At 36.3% G+C, this 17,629-nt stretch overlaps 3 protein-coding genes and 1 pseudogene across 4 annotated transcripts; 2 read left to right on the forward strand and 2 right to left on the reverse strand.

The window, feature by feature from the left end:
- Positions 1-1,274: 1,274 nt before the first annotated feature.
- On the forward strand, positions 1,275-2,895 carry LOC125215405 (large ribosomal subunit protein eL42). Of its 2 annotated transcripts, XM_048116811.2 has the most exons (4): positions 1,275-1,433; positions 2,225-2,404; positions 2,529-2,603; positions 2,685-2,895. In XM_048116811.2, exons 1-4 carry the CDS (start codon positions 1,431-1,433, stop codon positions 2,742-2,744), a joined length of 318 nt encoding a protein of 105 aa, XP_047972768.1. In that variant the 5' UTR covers positions 1,275-1,430; the 3' UTR covers positions 2,745-2,895. The 2 variants fall into 2 exon arrangements, with proteins under 2 accessions (XP_047972768.1, XP_088923889.1); XM_089067763.1 differs by having other exon boundaries at positions 2,529-2,895.
- Positions 2,896-3,195: 300 nt separating this feature from the next.
- LOC125213085 (subtilisin-like protease SBT1.5 pseudogene) lies at positions 3,196-5,774 on the reverse strand (annotated as a pseudogene).
- Positions 5,775-9,167: 3,393 nt separating this feature from the next.
- Positions 9,168-10,300, reverse strand: ERF71 (Integrase-type DNA-binding superfamily protein). The gene is made up of 2 exons (XM_048111763.2): positions 10,012-10,300; positions 9,168-9,912 (listed from the first exon to the last, which is right to left on the reverse strand). The coding sequence occupies exons 1-2, from the start codon at positions 10,163-10,165 to the stop codon at positions 9,326-9,328; spliced, it is 741 nt and encodes a 246-aa protein (XP_047967720.1). The 5' UTR covers positions 10,166-10,300; the 3' UTR covers positions 9,168-9,325.
- A 3,506-nt stretch (positions 10,301-13,806) lies between these two features.
- LOC125211825 (protein SEED AND ROOT HAIR PROTECTIVE PROTEIN-like) lies at positions 13,807-15,000 on the forward strand. The gene is made up of 2 exons (XM_048111764.2): positions 13,807-14,013; positions 14,526-15,000. Exons 1-2 carry the CDS (start codon positions 13,812-13,814, stop codon positions 14,864-14,866), a joined length of 543 nt encoding a protein of 180 aa, XP_047967721.1. The 5' UTR covers positions 13,807-13,811; the 3' UTR covers positions 14,867-15,000.
- The last annotated feature ends 2,629 nt before the right edge of the window (positions 15,001-17,629 follow it).

Raw genomic sequence — 17,629 nt, forward strand, 5'->3', positions numbered from 1 at the left:
ATTATAAAAAATCTAGACTTTGAATTTTACATAACTCTTAAATTTTAATTTTATTATGGTAGTAATTTTTTTTTAGATTAAAATATCCTTCACCACAAGTTTCTGAATTTGATTATTCTTTCTCCACAAATGTATAAATGGACCCACGCCGAGTCGGGTGGGGTTGACCAACCCCACCGTTGGTCCATGAAATCCACCATAATATAATTATTTGCATGTCTATTTTGCAACAGTAACTCTATAAGAATGTGATCGAATGAAAACTCTAAATATTGTACAAATTCAAAATTATGATCTGGACCATTGAAAAATGTCCACAGATCATAAAAAACATCATCAAGAAAATGTCAACCGAATTTCAACGGGTAATCAATGATTGATGCTGTGTTGATATTGTGTACATTAAAATTTTAAAATTTTACACTGTGTGATATTGTATTGAACCAGTGTTAAAGCTGTGTTGAGAAATTTTGAGTTTGTATAATATATAAGTTTGCATTTTATAACTATCCTAACTCTATCAAATAAAAATGTGGAGAAGGCGCTGTGGATTCTTACTTAAAGTACGGTGAATTGATTATTACGTCTTCAACATAAAATTGCACCTTTATAATTGAGATTACGATTTAAAAAAAAAAAACTAGCATAAATTTTTTATAGTATTCTATATATACAAATTCCCTATACTTACATACCACACTTTAGGACTCCATACTATAAAAAAGATTATGACAATGTTGTAATCATGGGCATCATGCTATCTATGTTACTAATATATGAACATGATTAATAAAACATAACGATAATTTAAAGTTACATAACATATGTAACATTTTATACTATAAAATACTTTGGAAATATAAAAAATCCATACCCATGCCCAGCAACTTAAAAATACTCGATCCGAAAGCTTAAAATAGAGCATTTAGGGATGACACGTGTTTTAATACAAAATTAACATAAAAAATAGGAGACAATTAGAAAAACAAAGAGAATGAAATATTGTTGGCAACAGAAGAGATATACTACATCCATAGTAAGAGAGAGAAAACTTTTCAAAAAATAAAAATAGAAAACTTTGTGAAACATACTACTAGTAAAAAGATATAAATAGTTATAGGAATCAATCATCGTGAATAACAAAATACTATAGCGTTACATAAATTGTAATGTATTTTTTCAAAAAAGTTATTAGTAGTAGTATATTATGGAGTAACACATTTTCTGTAATTCAGAAATCGATTGAACAATTAGACGAGGCTCAGCCATCTGGCCCGTTATAGGGCCCAAATTCAAATGCCGGCCCAGTGAGGCTTTCACCTGCATTTGCAAACCTATCCCTTCGGCATATTGCGAAATTAGGGTTACACTACGCTATTTTTGCAGAAAACCGATTCAATTTCCAGTGTATCTACCTGCCTCCACTTGCAATGGTATTATCTCTCTCTAATTCGCTTTAATTCTTCGTGTTACAAACTGTCAAGTTTTGATTGTAAAGTAAAGGCAGGAAATCTGAACCGAAAATTGAGCTGTGTGGATTCATATATGCTTATTTTTTCTGATACACGAATCCATATTTGTTCTAAGTAAATAATTTGAGATCTGTTTAAACTATTAATGTGGTAGATTTTCCCAATCTGGTTGTATCCGATAAACTAAAGCAGTCCACTGAGAATTTGTTTGTAATGACAATTGAAACTGTGATATGATAGTGCAATTTCAGTTGCTATATCTGTTTTCACCCTGGTAGCATGTGTTTTTGCTTGAACCAATATTGTTTTACTCTAATGACCAAAAATTTATGTTTCAACGAGTTAGATTTGAAGGTTATTACAGTATGGTGAGTTCCATATATGGATATTTACATTTCTTCAAATTTTGGATATTTACTCAAACGAACTGGTATTTGATTGTCTTGCATTGGAATAATTTGTTGGGTGGGAGTGGGATATTGTTTTGGAGTAGAAAAATTGTATTAAAACAAGTTAGAATCATTGGTTAATTACAATGCAGTGAGTTCTCCAAGTGGATATGAAGCATTTTTTTGGAAATTTGGTCAGTATGCCTGATTATGGAGGGTGTGTTTCGTGGTATTGATCTTAATTTGGGGGGGTTGGAAATCAATTTGGAGTATTAGATGAAATCATGAAATGTGTAACATGGATCTTGGCTGCAGTTTTTCTACTTCTAGATTCAAAATTAATTTCTTGGTTCATGTTGGCAGGTGAATGTTCCAAAGACAAAGAAGACTTACTGTAAATCAAAGGAGTGCAAGAAGCACACCTTGCACAAGGTTACCCAGTACAAGAAGGGAAAGGATAGTTTAGCTGCTCAGGGTAAGCGTCGTTACGACCGCAAGCAGTCTGGCTATGGTGGACAGACAAAGCCCGTTTTCCACAAGAAGGTAAGCACAATGTACTGAGTTGGCAATTGCCAACTTTGCTATGGATTAATGATTGTCATTGAAGCTTGAACTGTTACATTTTTCATACAAACTAATTCAAAAGTCAATCTTGGATTCTGGTTAGGCGAAAACAACGAAGAAGATTGTGCTAAGGTTGCAATGCCAGGGCTGCAAACATGTTTCCCAGCACCCTATTAAGGTTGGTGTCTTGTTCTTGCATTTTCTCAATGCCTGCTCTCACATATCTATTATGCTTAAAACTTTTTCCCGTTTGTTGCAGAGGTGCAAACACTTTGAAATAGGAGGAGATAAGAAGGGCAAAGGAACCTCTCTTTTCTAAGTATATTATTGCTTGCTGCCTTTTTTATATTGGGTTCCTTTTTTCTAAGTATATTTTGGATTTAGCTAAGCATTTGATTATATGAGACTTGGTTGTAAGTTTTGTTTCGAACACTAGTGTTATGCATAATTAAAGCAGTTTTCGCTAGTTACTACTTGGTCATTGATCAGTAAAATATTATACTACGAATTTTGTGTAATTTGCTTTTGTTTCACTCGACATTCACAACTTTCTTTTATATATCAATTGATTAAAACTGAACTAATTAGCTCGCCAATAGCCCAATTATGCTTGCCTGAATACCTCATGGTTCGAATAATAAATAAATGCACTACTACTACTATCTAATTATCCATTTCCTCACGCTTGTTATGTTATTCAATACTTATTTTTCATGAAGCATGTTAAAGTTACTCTATCAACGTAAATATTAGAGCAGTAGAGGTTACACTTGCTTTTAAGTTCTTGACAAATCTCATTTGCTCGTTAACTCAATGACATTTACTCAATTCCAACTATTTCAATCATTCACTTTAAATCATCTGTATTCACTGTTAATAATACTTTCATAAAGTTAGCAGTAACACACAAGTCACCATTCAACTTGAAGAAACTGCTCATCCGCGGCGGTCAAACAAACGACTCCACATGACCACCAGCGGCGACGACACCTGCCTCCTTCCGTCCGACCACACCAACTTCCCCTCCTCCCACAAAGCAGTCCCCGGCCTCAACGCCATCTTCTCGGCCTTTATCCTCACCCTATAGCTCCTCTTCTCACCCTTCGCTCTAAACCTCATCACCGCTGGCGTCACCGTCACACTCACTCCTCTCGGACTCGTCACCGCCGCCACAAACCTCGTCGGCCGGTCGCCAACATGCGTCACCGTTCTAGTAACCACAACCTCAAGATCACCGCCCGTCAACGCCTCAAACTGAACCACAATCGCCGGATAATTTACATCCCACGGCTTCAGCTGTTTTCTACCACAGCTAAATCTCTTTCGATAAATTCGCCTTATTTCACCACCACTGAAATTCGACGCACATAGAAAGTTCAAATAATCAGCAACCGTCAGATCATACACGAGGCCGGGATCAACGGCTCTCTGTGGGTCCACGTGTCCGGCGCCGATATCCCACACAGTGCAGGTATTATACGATTGCTCATCCAGCAGCGGCTTGCCGTCTCTGTACCGGCTGTACGCCGTCGTCATCATCGCCGACCGGATCATCGCCGGCGACCAGTCGGCGTGTGCGCCTTTGAGCAGCGCCGCCACGCCGGAGGCGTGCGGGCAGGACATCGACGTCCCCGACTCCACGTTGAATTCGGTCCGCCGCGGATCGTCGCCGAGCTCGGTCGGCGACGATCCGGCCGGCCACGCCGCCAGGATGTTGACTCCCGGCGCGATCACGTCTGGTTTGAGGATGTACGGGGAATCGATGTTCGGACCCCTAGCTGAGAACGACGCCACCACCGGCGCCGGCCTCACCCCCAATTTTGTGCCGCGAAACACTATCGTCGCCCTAGGGTTAGGGCTCGAGTTTATGTAATCGCGGATTGATTTTCCCGCGGATTCCGTCACGGCGAGGCCGGGCAACACGAGCGGGTCGGCGATGAGGCCTTCCCCGATCGGCGCAACATTCGCCACCACCACACCAGCACCGCCGGCTTTTCTCACGACGGCGCCCTTCGCCACCCGAGAATTGCCGCCGCGATCGCACACCACGATCTTCCCGCGCACGGCGTTCTCATCGAGGGATCCGTCGAGGCAAGTGGCAGAGGAGAAACTCCCGGCGCGTTTCGTGGCGTCTCCACCGACTGAAGCATTTCCGGCGTAAATCAAGGGCAAAAAGGTCTTTTTGGGGAGGGTAGGGCCACTATAGAGTGACATGCCTGTGATCACCCGCCCATTCCCGAGGACGAGATCAGCGGGGAAAGTCCTATCAATCGTGCTAGCGCCAACGGTCATCATCCACGGGGAAACGTTACTGACGGTGAGTTTAGTAGGGCCGTCGTTACCCGCGGCGGCGGAGACCAAAATCCCCTTCTCCATAGCTCCAAACGCGCCGATCGCCATCGGATCTAGGTAGTAGGGCACGACGCCGCCGCCGACGGAGATGGAGATCACATTCACGCCGTCCCTCGCCGCCTGGTCGAACGCCGCGAGGATATCCGAATCCATGCATCCGTACTGCCAACAGATCTTATACACCGCGATCCGCGCCTTCGGCGCCATCCCGACGGCGACGCCGGCGGCGTAGCCGAAGAGAGAGGCGTTTCCGACGGCTCTTCCGGCGGCGGTCGATGCCGTGTGTGTGCCGTGGCCGTTCGTATCCCTAGCCGATTTCAATTCTTCCGATGAATTAATCTTCCCCCTCCGCGCCTCGTAGCCGTCGGAGAAGTACCGAGCGCCGATGATCTTCCGGTTGCAATGATTTTTTGTGAAATTGTCTCCTTCGACGCACTCGCCTCTCCAATTGGAAGGTATCGGGCCGAGGCCTTCGTCGTGGAAGCTACGGTGCTCCGGCCAAATTCCGGTGTCGAGGACTCCGATAACAACATTGGCGCCGGAGTCGGATTCCGTGAGCAAACCGCCGGGATTGGTGTTGGATAGGCCTAGGAATCGCGGCGAGCGTGTCGTTTGCAGCTGCCGCACGCGATCGGGGAAGATGGCGATGATTTCCGGCCGATTTCTGAGCTGTTGAGCTAATTTTGGAGTTAATTTCACGGAGAATCCATGGAAAACAGTTTGGTAAATATGAAGAAATTCAGTAGATTTTCCGATTTCTTCGGAATCGGAGCTAGGGTTTGAATCTAGGCTACGAAGAGTGGATTTGTACCAATGTTCTACATCGGAGAAAGCTGAGGGTTTCAACTCATTCTCGACTCTAACAATGAATGTTTGCGCGACTTCGCCTTCATCATCATCGAATTCACCGGAAACGGCGGCAAATAGGAGAGGGGATAGGAAGAGGAGACACCAAAAACGACGCATTTGGATTCAGTGAGAGTTCGTCGGAATTTAATTGGATGAGTCATCGATTTGCAACATCGTATTTATAAGAAAATTATGGGAGTAGAGACAAAAATGATGAAACGAAGTTGTTAAAGAGGTGTATGAAACGTTGAAAATCCCAGAAAATGGCTAAAAATAGAAGTGCGAGAATTGCATGCGATGCCTATTTTACGCCATGCGAAGGTGGCGAAACTCAAGTGTTATTTCCTTTTTCGAGTAGGGAAAGTGATGCAAATGCACTTTCTTGCTTACAAATCATGCAATCTTTTAGTACTAGTACTGTTTTTAACATACATGGAAGTGTTAATTTCATGTGAGCATCAAATTGTGAGAAAAGAAAAAAGAAAAAAAAATAAATCATGTGAGCATCAGTTTGGAACATTAGCTTGTTTAATTTACATCTAGCATTATTTTAATAATTTTAATTTACATAGGAGTATAAATTATTGTCATTAATTTTACAATTTACTTAAAATATCAAATTGATTAGTAGTAGTTCTTTTTATTCATTCATTTAAAGTTACAAAATATATACAGATTAAACTTTCATTTTAATTAATTCTTAAACTTATAACATCAATAATGATCATTTTTTTAAAAATTTTGGGTTAGTTTTATAGCTCGACTTTGATATGAGACTGATACTTTCATTTTTGTAGGATAACGTGTTCTTCATTTATGAATGTATTATTTGTAAAAAACATTATATCACGCAAAAAGATCCAATTCCGCTAAATTTGATCATTTATGGCGGTTTGCTATGTGTATGTAAATTGTGTAGCAAATAGAGATTGATACACGCATATTAGTAAGAGTGTAGATGCAGCTACACTACGTTAACAGGTCACGCAACCCTCATTAGTCATTTGCCATCTTAAAATTAAAACAATTTTGATATCTTGCTCCTTATCAAATCTGTTAAGATATTATTTTCTCAAAAGTGATTAAAAACAAATTCAGTTATGATAGTAAATAGAAAAGGAGAAAATTCAATTAATTCTCATTAATTGTCACAATGAAGAATCTGTTAAGATACGAGTACATCAAAGGAGAAAATTTAAATACTTCTCATTGAGGAGTGAGGACCACTCAAACAATTATAAAATTAATTAATTAATTAATTAGTAATTATTGTTTAACTAATTAGGGCTTAATAAATTTAATTGGAGGTCACCAAACTGTTATTAGGAATTAATAAACCTTAACTTCAGTTGGAGATCAATAAGCCCAACGCTATTTGCGATTTTTGTAATTAAGCAAAAATTAACACCAACGATAAAACGAAATTAGTTTTAAGATTTATACTAGAACAATGCAATTGAATAAGCCTCACAAAATCCGGGCTTATTGGGCCAAAAATCCGAGATGATTTGGATTGGTTATGGTCGAAATGCTACTAAGTACGTATACTACGGTGTACTACAATTTTATGAAATGAAATTACGTACTCTACTACAACTACTACTATTTTTGGATTTTTTATTTGGGAAATGTGACAATAGCTACATGCATACGCTCTGCATAAAAGGTTGTCGGTGAAGCAATCTGAATCCATAATGAATAAATCAATAATCCGTATGTGGTTTTTTTACTGTGCTAATTTTAGTATAAGCAGAAGCAAAAACTTAGAATAAAAAACTCGAAGTACTCACTGGCTAAGATGATACTCCCTCTGTTTTTTTATAGTTTAGGCGGAATTTTTCGACACGAAGTTTTAGAAATGAATGTTGGGTGTGTAAAATAAATAGATAAAAAAATTAAGAGAGAGGAAAATGTAGCGAGAATAAAGTACTCCCTCCGTTCCATAGTAATAGAGGCGTTTTTCCATTTTCGTCCGTTTCATAGTAATATAGTCATTTTCCTTTTTAGTAAAAGTCAACACATTTTTCCACATCTACCTTTTTCATTTTCCACTTTATTCTCTCTTTACTTAATTCACTTAACACAATTTTTCTTAATCTGCGTACCGAAAAGTTTTGCCTCCATTACTATAGAACGGAGGGTGTATAAAGTGAATAAAGTAGAGAAAATAAAGTATGAGAGAGAAAAAAGTTACTCCCTATATATGGAAATGACTTAACTATGGAGAAACTTCCCGAAATGAAAAAATGACTCAACTATGAAGAAACGGAAGGAGTATATTGTTTTGGTGATGCGGGATTTCAAGAGTTATTGTTTAAAAGGATTAATTGGAAAGAGAGAGATTAGATGTAAGTATTAAAATAGATTGAAAAATAAAGAAGAATATTTTAATAAGAGTGAGACGAAGTGATTAGATATATTAATTAGAAAGAAAAAGTTTACAAAAATAAAAATGAGTCACCATATTTAAGAAAAACTAGAAAAAAAATACTATATATCATCTTTTAAATGGGAAATGGGAAGAAGAGAGTACTAGTAAAAAAAGAAATTTACTGTAAATAAATAAGAGCAGTCTATAATTAAAAAATTCTACTAGTAGTACTAGTACTACTATTGTTTTCCTTAGTTTTTGAGGGTGGGTGGCAATTGGCAAAGCAGTGGGCGGCCACCGCATTTTGACGAAATGCGATGAAGGCAGTAAAATACCTGCAGCGCCCACTGGTATCAGCCACACTAGTTTTATGCACATACAGACAGACATACTTAATTAACTATTCATAAATGATTAGTTATTAGTACAAGAATATTTTTAAGTTAATCCGAATTCATTCAAGAAAATTTTTTGGATGTAATCGACGCCATTTATATAGTCGACAATAATCGAGTTCCAGCCAAAATTTATAATTTTAGGAATCAAACTAATACCCTAAATGGTTATATACCATTAGTTATTTGTTATTAGTTGAGATATTTCTTTTCGACACATAATTTAGGAATAGTATGTTAAGTAATGGTGAATAACATAAAATAAAATAAAATAAAATAAGGAAATTAATATTTTTTATCTTAAAAATAGAAATGACTCACTTATATTCATATTGCAACATCTACAAATATAAAAATGACTTAATTAATTATGTGGAAGGAAGGAAGTATTAATTTTGATGATCATTAGTGTTGTGCGTTAATTAAATCTAACATGTACTCCATAAAACATGTATTTGGAGGATTCAAAAGAAAAATAAAGTTTCCAACCATTACATATAAAGTTACTCTATTATTTTAATCATACTCATCTGGAGACTGGATATCTTAATTAAAAAAAACAAGATTATTCCAAGTCCTAGTGTTTTCAAAGCCGCCTATCTTTTTTAGTGGTACCACTAAATAAAATAAAATTATCTTCATAGTCTATTCGACGTTTCCATTTACCAGAACATTTGTACAAATTTTCAAAAGGCATTATCGCTAAATGATTAATCAATAAATTTATCTAAGATTAAAATTGTCAAACTCCTTGGCATTCGATTCTACTTTGGACTTTTGCGGAATACGCATTCGAAAATTTATTCAAAATAATAAAAATTAGTACTACAATAAATTACAAAATTAGCAATTACAACGAATAATCCATGATTAATCAATAATTAACAACAAAAATATACAATTAACACAAACTACTAACACTCCTCGTCTCCGCTAGAGTTCACCGGAAACTTCATCGAAGCTCCACAGCTCCACCGTATCCGGCGGCGGATTACCAGGAGGTGGCGGCGGCGCCGACTGACCGTCGTAATACGGAATCTGATAGAACTTCATGTAGTTCTCGTACGCCATCAGCTCCTCCGACAGCTTCTGCACTTCATCCTCCGTCTCCTCCTCCGCCGCAGGTTCAATCGCCGCATTTTTGCTGCCAATCCCGTCCACCTCAGGCTTCGATTCGGCGGAATTATTCAATAATTCCACATCGTCGCAATTCCCCAATCCAATTTGATTGAATTCGGCGTGATGCTCGAAATCGATAAGTTTTCTAGGGTTACGATCGTAGTTGCAGCTATAATGATCGTCCTCGTTTGGGAAATTGACTTTGGCTTTTTTGCCTCTGATTTTGCGCGCTTCTCTGTCGTAGGCGCGGGCAGCTTCTTCAGCAGTGTTGTACGTCCCCAACCAAACGCGGACGCCTTTCCGCGGATCGCGAATCTCCGCCGCCCATTTCCCCCATGGCCGCTGCCGTATTCCTCTGTACAGATTTTTCCTCTGCTTCCTGTTCTTGTCCGGAGCATCGCCTACGTAGATTTAGATCTCCGGAAATCAGAAATTGAATCGATGAAAATGAATTAGGAATTGGGAGATGGATGAATAATAAATTCATGGAGTCAGATTACCTGCAGAGGATCTGGATCTTTTGAGAAGAGGAGTGTGGTTGTGGTCAGAATAGGTGAAAGCAGCGGGCCAGAAGTCGGAGGCGGAGGGGAGGACGTCGGCGCAGGAGACGCGGCGGCTGGGAATAAGTCCGGCGAGGATTGAACCGCCACACATTTTAGGTGAAAAGCGTAGGAAAAAATAAGTTATTTGGAGAGAAAAGTGAGAAGAAGATGGAGAAATGAGGGTTAGAATGTTTGTGGTGGTTGTTTAAGGCTTTAAGCTTGCGAGTTGGCGTTTTCAAATTATGAGTGAAACAGACGAGGTTTCATCGTTATATATAGTAGCACTGGGATCTCTGTTTCGCGGTGCTCTACCTAATAGCCTAATACTGTAGCAGTAATACATAATGGAATAATTACATTTTTCTAAACTTATAAATTTAATCTCCCCATTCCAAAACGTTTTTTTATTTAATTTTCAGCATGAAAATTGTTACGGCAATCTAATTCTACACAGTGAAGGTTTGCTAATACATTCACGAATTACAAGATGATGAAACACAACTAAATTAATACTAGTAAGATGTTTATTTTCCATTCACTGTGTATAGTAAATAATTTAATGAAAATGCAGTGTCTCTTAACAGAAATAAATACAAAAGTTGGGTTTTTAGTCGTAAACGAAGAGTATTGCAATATTATTTTATATTTATAGTACAGTGCCGTTATTTATATACATATGAATTAATTATGAAATAAACAACTGACTTTGTATTTTTTTTCACATGCTTTAAATCCTCTCGATTAGCTGTAAAATACTGATTGTTGGGTCTCAGTATCGCACACCCGAACTCCACATTAGTATGATATTGTCCGCTTTAGGCAAAAGCTCTCACGGTTTTGCTCTTGGGGTACTCCCAAAAAGGCCTTATACTAATGGAGTTGGGGTAGCTCATTTATACACTTGCAACTCTTGTTCATTCTCCAACGTAGGAATTGTTTGCCCTCACAATCCTCCCCTCAAACCAAGACCATCACAACCCATTTATACACTTGCAACTCTTGTTCATTCTCCAATGTAGGAATTGTTTGCCCTCACAATCCTCCCATCAAACCAAGACCACCACATGTCTTGGTCGAGATCACGCAGAGACATTGGAGAACTTGCAAGCGCAATCACCGAACCCCGAGCCACACAGGCCCAGCCCTGAACTACTGTTGGGTCTCGGTGGCGCACACCCGAACTCTACATTAGTATGATATTGTCCGCTTTAGGCAAAAACCCTCACAGTTTTGTTCTTGAGGTACTTCCCAAAAAGCCTCGTACTAATGGAGTTAGAATGACTCATTTATATATTTGCAACTCTTGTTCATTCTCCGGTACGATAATTATTTGCCCTCACACTGATACTTGGTTGGACCTTAGAAGACTGGTTGCATTTTCTTGGACCGCCCAATTCGAATTGGATTCTTCTACATAAAGGAGTAGTTCAGATCAAATAAATTAATGGCTGATATCAGCTAAGCCATAATAAAAAATAGTACTACTACGAGAACTATAATAGAAAACGTAATTTACTACTTCCTCCGTCCCACATAATTTTACCCATTTCACTTTTACGATTTTTAGTAGTAGACCTCATATTCCACTAACTCATTCCTACTCACATTTTATTATAAAACCAATACTTCAAAAGTAGGATCCACATCCCATCAACTTTTTTAACTCACTTTTTATTACATTTCTTAAAGTCCGTGCCAAGTCTGTGTAAAATTATGTGGGACGGAGGGAGTAGTAATTATCACTACAAATATCAACTTATTACTCCATTTAAAAAAATTGACAGAGATTAACAATTATTTATATATTTAATGATAACCTCTTTAAGAACATCCGAGGAACAAAAATTAGTCAGTGTTTAAATTGTATCCTACAATTAAGATTGAAAATTTGAGCCACGACGATCACATAAAGTAGATGTGAAGCAATATCGTTTTATTTAAAACCATTTTCCACTACTTAGTTTTAAAATAAATTCTGACATCTTATAAGCCAAATTATATGAATATGTAAATATTTAATTAGAAAAAGGTGATCCGTTCAAAGCTGATCTAAGGCAGGATTTGTTTGACAATGATCCCCAAAATGGAAAGCAAAAAAAAAAACAAAACCTCGTAAGCACGTTGTATCTCTAATCCCATTTCTAAAGCGAGTGAATATTTTAATTTACGAGATTCAACAACTCGAAGAGAAAAATTATTTATTTCAATCATTATCTAGTCAGCTAGCTGTCTAAATTTTCATTTTATTCTACCATTCAACCTTGTTAAAAAAATTTTATTGTTTGTGTACGCGTGTAACATACTCTCTTCGTTCCTTCATAGTTGAGTCATTTTTTTTATTTTGAGAAGTTATTTCATAGTTAAGTCATTTTCATATATGGTACTTCTTCCTCCGTCCACAAAAATTAGAGCATATTTACTATTTTTAGTTGTCCATAAAAAATAGAGTACATTCAAAATAGGAAAGTTTTCAACAACTTTTCTCTTACTTTTTCTCCTTTCTCTCTTACTAATAATATGGATCCACATTCCAATACTATTTCTCTCTTACTTTTTTCTCTTCTCTTTTACGTTACCAATTCACATTAAAACCCGTGTCATTCACAATGTGTCCTATTTTTCGTGAACGGAGGGAGTAACTTTTTTCTCTTTCTTACTTTACTCTCTCTACTTTATTCACTGTATCTTTTTTTTCTCTTACTTTTTTTATCTATTTATTTAACACACTTCTTTAAAATTTCGTGCTGAAATTTTTTGTCTCAACTATGAAGAAACGGAGGGAATAATACTCCTAGCTACAAGGCTACAATAGTATCAATAATTTTTGAATTAAATATATACATAATTTTAAACTTACTTGAAGTATAAAAGGTGCAATTTAAAATTCATTTGTCACGGCTTGTGTATTACTACTATATTCAAACGTCTGTATATGTTGATTGTTGATTTCAAAATTACGGACGACAGTAATCCGAACTAAATATTGATATCAATTGGATTATACTAGTAGTAATAAAATAGGAAGTTTGAATAGGCCGGACCAAAGGACGTGCTGGCTTCTCACCTCTATGTGATTGCACATCTTCAGTATAACTACCGTTAGATATCAAGAACCCAAATTTTGGTTTTAAATAATATCCATATGCAATTAAATTTTACAACGAATGAATTTTGAAAAATATATCTCTACTACTAATATTATGTGAAAGTCCGCCACATCAATCTCATGAGACTAAAAGGCTCGTGCGTAAGCAAAAGTTTTAGTCAAGATGTACACGAGTAATACGAGGTGCAACTCCTTGGAATGCACTCTATTCCAAGGTGAGTCATTTTGAAATTGCGGTCGAAACAATGAAATAAATTGTACTTTTACTATGAATTCGAATATAGTCATATAGACATAAATTTGCTAAACCCCGGCCTATAATAATGGTATAGAGTTTACCAATATTTGTTCCGAATTAATTAAATTTTAGTTAGATTAGATTAGTTAGATAAGAATTACTCTAAGTTAAATGTGACTAGTTCCTTACAAAATAATATTATTGCAATTAAAAATCCCAAACCTCTTATAACTAATTAATTAGAGCATAAAAAAGAAAATATCGTGCTGGCAAGTAAGGCAAATTACATAATCGTGCTCGTGCGTAAACATCAGACATACTTATTTATGTATATAAATAAACAATATATATATGAGTATAAAAAGCAGTGGATTTGAATCAAAAGAAACAAACGGGGTTGAAGAATCGAACGACATGGCTATGGGAAATCGCTGTTCGTTGTTGCTAACGTTGTATCTGTTTCCGTTGACAGTGATTGTCGGAGCTTCGGCAACCGGTTACGGGTATGGCCCGAATCCGAATTCATATGATTCCAAGAATAAGTTTTTTCCAGAAGTTTTCAGCGTGCAAGGAGTCGTTTACTGCAAATCTGCTTCCGGAGTCATCCCGCACAAAGGTCAACATTTTATGTCTTTTTTTTATTTTCATTAAGTGAAGAATGTTTTGATATGAAAAAATTATATTGTATATGTATTTATATTTTTGTGATTTTACAAAATTATAAACACAAAATATGATTTTACTCTTGTTGTTGCTGTAAATGTGCTTGAATTATAGAAGAATTATGTGTCAAATAAAATAACATTTTTATTTTCAATTTCACAATTTTATCATCACTTAAAAATGTTTCAAGGAGGGCTCTGCAATTTAAAGGTTTCAAATTTAATATCCCACATTAATTTGAGTATTGAGCAATGAAATAATCAGAGGCGGATAAAAGTAGGAGTATTTTTTCAAAAATATATATGCAGAGTTTTTATACTCTTATTGGCATATACAACAATCATGCACACCTTATAACTCCAATTTTCAAATTACTAGCTGAAAACAGTTTGACCAATTAAATTAATATATTCAACAAAAATATCTTTGTATTAACTCATGGAGTACTCTTATTCTCTTTTATAGGAAGTGTAGTAAGAATTACATGCCTAGGGCTTGATAAAGACGGCTATGAAACGGCTCCATTCTCGGTTTTGAGCCGGCCGACCGACGCCAACGGCTACTTCCTAGCCAAGCTTTCATCCGAGCTGCTTGAAGCCGACGGCTTCAGAATTACGCAGTGCAAAACCTTCCTCCACAGCTCAAAGCTCAAGGCTTGCCCTTTCGCCACCAACATCGGCAGTGGCTTGAGCGGCGCGCCTCTATCGGCTTATCGGACGCTCGGCTCCAGCAAACTGAGGTTGTACTCCGTCGGCCCTTTTGTTTACGATTCTACCCCTCAACAAAAGACACCTTCGCACTATTGAAGAAGATAATCCTTAAGAAACCTTCATGTTGTACCTTACATTTTTAATTTCTTATTTTAAATTTTACTATTATTTTGGCTCTTAAATCTATGACTATGGATTATATTTTAAATTTTATTATTTTATCTCTTCAATATTATTCTCTCTTTTATTTTATTATTTTTCCACTTTAATTATTTATTATTATTTCTATAAAATGAGTACAGAAAAGTAAAAGTAACTCCTAATACTTGCATTTGAAGAAATCCCCATGTTAAAAAAGGTCATTATTTGGTGGCCCATTATATGCTTGTGACACATCCAATTATAAGCGTGTAATTGTTGGGCCTGGCCCGTCATGTTTCGGGCTTGACATATTTTCTTTCTTTTAATTGCTTGGGCTCCAAAACTTAAGCTAAGTGGGGTTATGGGATGGCCTGTACAATTGCCGATTTTTTTTTTATATATATATACCCGCATTAAAAACTAAATAACTAGTTCACCACTTAGTCGGTAAAATATTTCCTCTCGAACTAATATGTCAATTATCAAAGGTTCGAGTTATATCGATCACGAGAGTAAATTAGGAAATTTCATTTTTAGAAAAATTTGTAAATTACATTGAACATTTAGGCTGCATTATAAACGAAAGAGTAATGGTCAAAATTGGTCCTGAACATATGGTCATTTTATCTTTTTGGTCCTAAACATTATCTTTTGGATTTTTTGGTCTTGAACATATGAGAATTTGATCATTTTGGTCCTCCGTTAACTTTTCCGTTAAAAACTAACGGTCAACAGATTTAAATCCGATTTTGACCAAATTTAAGTTTAAATTCTGTTTTTAAATCCTCAATTAAAAACCCTAACTATTATTAAAAATATTCTTTTAATTATAATTAGAAATTATGAGAATATTTTTAATAATAGTTAGAGTTTTAAATTAAGGATTTAAAAAACAAAATTAAAACTTAAATTTGGTCAAAATCGAATTTAAATCCGTTGACCGTTAGTTTTTAACGGAAAAGTTAACAGAGGACCAAAATGATCAAATTCTCATATGTTTAGGACCAAAAAATCAAAAAGATAATGTTTAGGACCAAAAAGATAAAATGATCATATGTTCAGGATCAATTTTGACCTTAACTCTAAACGAAACTTATAGGAAATTAATAAAAATTCGAAATATAATGCGTCGATGACATAAATTGATCATGAAGAGCTTGAACAGACTGTTTTTTGGTTGTCTTAATTTAGCATTTAATCCTCACTAATGGATGCAAGTGTCTCAAAAAAATATAATCACTAATCACCAGACAAATAAGTATAGCACCTTGATTTTAGTATTCTTGGTGATGATATTCATTCTAAATTAAAAATACGTCCAGTAGTCCATCAAAATAAAAATAAAAATGCGTTCAATAACTATTGAACTTGGGTAATTATTGTAAAGAGTTTTACAATCATATCAAACATTTAATACTGAATAGTAATAATTGTTTGTGACTGAGTCCCACAAATCACCATTTATGTTACCATCTTATTTTTATTTTAATTAATGCCACGCGACATCGTCATGTCAATATTTGGTTTGAATATTTGTAATTTAATTTCTATATCAATGTATATTAGTCAAAGATGAAATGTTCGAGTACACTCAAATTTATTAAACAATGATAGCGGTCGCAAACAAATTAATAAATTTAGGTACCTGATATTTGACTATATATCGAATAGACAGCTAATATTAAATAAATTAAAATTGTTGACATGTTTAGCAATGGTCCCCAAAATTAGATGGGCTCTGCAGTCAATTACATGAATTAGGTGGACATCAATACACACCAGGCGAGCCAATAAAATTTCTATTCTGTCCCATTAAAAATAAAACGTTTTTCTTTTTTGGTTATCCCATTAAAAATGAAACGTTTCCTAAAATAAAAACAACTCTATCTCTACTTTTTCATCTCTCTTACTTTACTCTCTCTTCATTAACTCACAAAACAACACTACATAAAATCCTGTGCCGATTCTCAAATGTTGCATTTTAAGTGGGACGGAGGGAGTATTAATTCACATGAATTAGGTGGGCATCAATACAATCGCACCAGGCCAATAAAATTACTACTCCCTCCATTCCATAGTAACGGAGGTGTTTCTTTTCAGCACGTAGATTAAGAAAAATTGTGTTAGGTGGGTTAAGTAGAAGGACAATAAAGTGGAAAATGAAAAAGGTAGAAAGATGAAGAGAGAAAAAAGTACTCACTTCGTCACTTCGACCCCGATTAATTGTCACTCTTTTCCATTTCGGCCTGTTCCTCAATAATTGTCAAAGGTCTCACATTCCACTAACTCACTTCACTCACATTTTATTATAAAATTAATATAAAAAAATCGGTCCTACATTCCATTCACTTTTTCAACTAATTTTTCTTTACATTTCTTAAAACTCGCGCTCGGTCAAAGAGTGACAATTAATTGGGGACAGGGGAATAAGAGAGAGTAAAATAGGTGTGGAAAAATGTGTTGACTTTTACTAAAAAGGGAAATGACTCTATTACTATGCAACTCACCAAAATGACAAAATAACTCTGTTACTATGGAACGGAGGGAGTACGACCAGGGGCGGAGCCACGGTGGGGCCGGGGGGCCCTTAGCCCCTCAGCCATTTGGATGATTCGTATATATAATATATATATGTATGCCAAGTTGAAAACGTGAAATGGTAGCGCAGATGGTGTAAATGTCAGCCTCTCATGTGCAATGTGTCGAGTTCGATTCCCA

This window comes from Salvia hispanica, chromosome 3 (assembly GCF_029641045.1).
Source record: "Salvia hispanica isolate PSC_SH4W2 chromosome 3, Shi_PSC_v1, whole genome shotgun sequence".
In the NCBI taxonomy this organism is placed as follows: domain Eukaryota; kingdom Viridiplantae; phylum Streptophyta; class Magnoliopsida; order Lamiales; family Lamiaceae; genus Salvia; species Salvia hispanica.

What these genes read in the sequence shown, in the direction of transcription:
- ERF71 (XM_048111763.2), bottom strand. Translation starts at nt 10,165, where the DNA reads ATGTGTGGCGGTTCAATCCTCGCCGGACTTATTCCCAGCCGCCGCGTC. An exon ending in AAGATCCAGATCCTCTGCAG is followed by an intron (nt 9,913 to 10,011) that starts GTAATCTGACTC and finishes AAATCTACGTAG; the next exon opens with GCGATGCTCCGGACAAGAAC.
- LOC125211825 (XM_048111764.2), top strand. Translation starts at nt 13,812, where the DNA reads ATGGCTATGGGAAATCGCTGTTCGTTGTTGCTAACGTTGTATCTGTTT. An exon ending in CGGAGTCATCCCGCACAAAG is followed by an intron (nt 14,014 to 14,525) that starts GTCAACATTTTA and finishes TCTCTTTTATAG; the next exon opens with GAAGTGTAGTAAGAATTACA.
- LOC125215405 (XM_089067763.1), top strand. An exon ending in AGCCCGTTTTCCACAAGAAG is followed by an intron (nt 2,405 to 2,528) that starts GTAAGCACAATG and finishes GATTCTGGTTAG; the next exon opens with GCGAAAACAACGAAGAAGAT.